Below are 3,255 nucleotides of genomic sequence, written 5' to 3'. Positions count from 1 at the left end.
TTCTTTCAAATAACAACACATCGCCTTAAAAAGGGGATACTATGAACGACGTTGATCAGAAGCAGAAATAAAAATAAAACAGACAGGATGGTTATGGCTGGAACGTGTGGATCATATGTCTGCCCTATTAGCGTAGACGTGGAGGAGGCTTACACAATCAAGTAATCGATTTCACACACACATATATATATATATATATATATACACGCGCGCAGCGTGAATTGATGTTTTGGCAAATAATCCGAGTGTTGAAACAGTTACGTCGTGGAAGAGTAAATTATATATCGTTGTCCGAGGTTTCACAAGTTATTAAAAAAAATGGAATAGAATGGGTATATCCTATATGCATTACACACATATACAATGTCTAAGTATTATTTCAAATATACACATTACATTTTGAAAAATTCTTCTGCATATATGTATCTGATATCCCACGTTTAGTCATAGGACATGCATAATTGCATGGAGAATAGGATATTTGATATGAAAATGTATACATATTCATGCTTTTTTAAAATCTACGTAGTAAGTGTGTGTGTGTGTGTGTATGCAAAACAGGTACCAGTGAGCAAGGTGAAAAAAATAACTAAACCAATTATATTTGGTAACGCAGCATGTGTTGGCGTCAAAGACACCACTATCTTCATCATCATCATAAAAAACAAAATATTCGAATATTATCAGTGAAAGCATTAAGTTGCAAGCTATCGTGTTTCCTGTATGCTCTAGAATTATGATGGGAATGTGGTTGATATATAGAAATATCATCTGAAGACCTGGAAGATGTAAACCAGCCAAACTATCCTCTCATGATTAACAGATTGTAGAAATTCAGGAAGAAAAATATGATATGAACAAGCGCACGCACGTACACACAATTTATATAAAGGTACCATGCATGAATCTCTCAACCCATGAGCCACTTTTGTAACTTTCTACTAATTAAAAATAAAAAGTATATATATATATATATATATATGTATATATATATATATATATACATATACATACATATATATATATACATACATATATATACATACATATATATATACATACATATATATATATACATACATATATATATACATACATATATATATACATACATATATATATACATACATATATATATACATACATATATATATACATACATATATATACATACATACATATATATACATACATATATATACATACATATATATACATACATATATATATATATATATATATATATATATATACACACTATATATGAGTTCTATCACACACACACACACATATATATATATATATAGAGAGAGAGAGAGAGAAATTATATTTATCTAAAATGAATAGATTCAAAGGCAAGAATGAATGTATAATTCATAATTTAAATTTTATTTACTTTTTCGTATTACGAACGATAATTATTCATTTCACCGAGTAAAAATGAAAAACGAAACATTTTTAGTCGGTCCTCGTTTAGGTATTGACAATATATACAGCTTACATCTACATTGCACAACTGCACGTGCGTCTGCATTAAAATTCACGTGCGTGCACATTAAAATTTATATTATACATAACATTAATGTTTATCATAGATATATATATATATATATATATATATATATATACACACACACACAAGTTTCTATATTTACATTATATTTTAACACCAAGAAGGGTCCACGTGTCGTCCCAAAACAAAGAAAAAAAATATACTGTAAAAATATAAATAGAACACGACATACCAAGTTTCTCCATTGCTGAATTTCGTTGTGACAACCTTTCCTTTATCAATACCGAGTCGGTCGCAGACTTTCCTGGTTAGATCGGAATGCGAAGTTCCGCTGAAGACTTTGATATTCGGCATGTTTCGAATTTCGGAACCACTGCTGGATGATTTCCTGTCCTTTAGTTTAGACGTGCCCGGCATCTAATTTCAGCCTCTTCTAAATGGGTTCGTAGCTTAACAGTTCCCCCCGAACAGAAGCGCTGTCTCCTGTATAAAGAGAACAAATAAAGTAATACAAGTGTGTATGTATATATGTATAACTAATACACTTACATACACAGGCCTAGTGGTGGCGGGAGACTTCGAAGGAGAGAGAAGCTTATTGGTAGATAAATAATAAAGCGCGAAAACCATTCAGAAAAGAAGAAAGACGTCGTTATTTATCGAATGAACGCGGAGAAGATAAATTTTAAGGTCTCGCTACGCTAAAAATAGCAGCAAAAGTTTTTTATATATTAATATAAGTTCATCAAACCAGTTCAGTTCCATAACTGAACAGGATCGAAGACCGATGCAATTAAAATCTTGATTTTATTACTTGCGACTGGAAAAAAAATTTATATCATGTGAAATATTGATTTTTATTTTTAACATTTTTTTTTCTTGCCGAAGCCAAAGTAGTCCGAAACCTGATCAAGATTTTTTTTTTTTTAATGTGTAAAATTAGGCATAAGTAATGAGAGACATTCTTAGTGAGGGTAGAGGTGGTGTGGCGAATTATATAGTTTTATCTGTGGTATATCAGACGTTTGAGGACAGCCGGACTGCTAATAACATTATTTCTGTCATCACTGACATCTCACCTCGCCGAAATAACATTAATAGATGACCATCGTGAGGTTGCTTGGTTTGTTCAAGCATCAATTCAACCTTGCCATCACTCGCGATGATTCTGCGAGCGTTATTTTTTAGGGGTAATTAAAAATTTTTTAGAGGCGATAAAACATACTCTTTTTACTAGTAATTTGTGTGTAATTCCGAAATATGGTTCGTTTTATATATATATATTTTTTTTTATATATATTTCGCATATTATTAGTATTATTACCTTTAGGGCGGAGGTAAAGATCATGAGATTTTTTTTGTTTTTTCTTTCTACAGGAACACACTATATCAAGGGCGGAGATTCCGAATCTGCAAAAAAAATCTTCATTTCAAAATTTAACCACCACCCCCCGCCTCAATTTCTTAAATTTTTACGTTTTAAAAAAAAATTGGGGGGGGGGCTAAATACGTAGAAAAATATGGAGATTATGATTCTGAAAAAAAATTGTAAAATTTTAATTTTTCAAAAAAAAAAATTAATAAATAAACACCCCCTTCCCCTCCGCCATATGACAAGAAGTGAAATTAAAGTATTTTCTCTACTAAAGTTTCACGCATGCATAGGATTATAGAATAGCAGACGCAAAAAGTATCTAAAAAGAAAACCTGACATGCTAGAAACACATTTTCAAAATTTTAAA

The 3,255-nt window shown here is 30.9% G+C and overlaps 1 protein-coding gene across 5 annotated transcripts in view; it reads right to left on the bottom strand.

Annotated features, from left to right (window-relative positions):
• The window catches only part of LOC106875582 (ribose-phosphate pyrophosphokinase 1), an 88,155-nt gene that overhangs the window by 30,108 nt on the left and 54,792 nt on the right, over positions 1-3,255 (bottom strand). For all 5 annotated transcript variants that reach the window (XR_008265724.1, XR_008265726.1, XR_008265725.1 and 2 more), the window contains one exon: positions 1,746-1,996. Coding sequence is in view for 2 of the 5 variants with exons in the window: in XM_052973647.1 (XP_052829607.1) it covers positions 1,746-1,930 (185 nt within the window). In the remaining 3 variants the exon portion in view is untranslated. The remainder of the gene's footprint in view (positions 1-1,745; positions 1,997-3,255) is intronic.

This window comes from Octopus bimaculoides, chromosome 16 (genome assembly GCF_001194135.2).
Source record: "Octopus bimaculoides isolate UCB-OBI-ISO-001 chromosome 16, ASM119413v2, whole genome shotgun sequence".
NCBI lineage: Eukaryota > Metazoa > Mollusca > Cephalopoda > Octopoda > Octopodidae > Octopus > Octopus bimaculoides.
The sequence above is the reverse complement of the archived record's forward strand: the minus strand, read 5'-3'. Positions and strand labels throughout refer to the sequence as shown.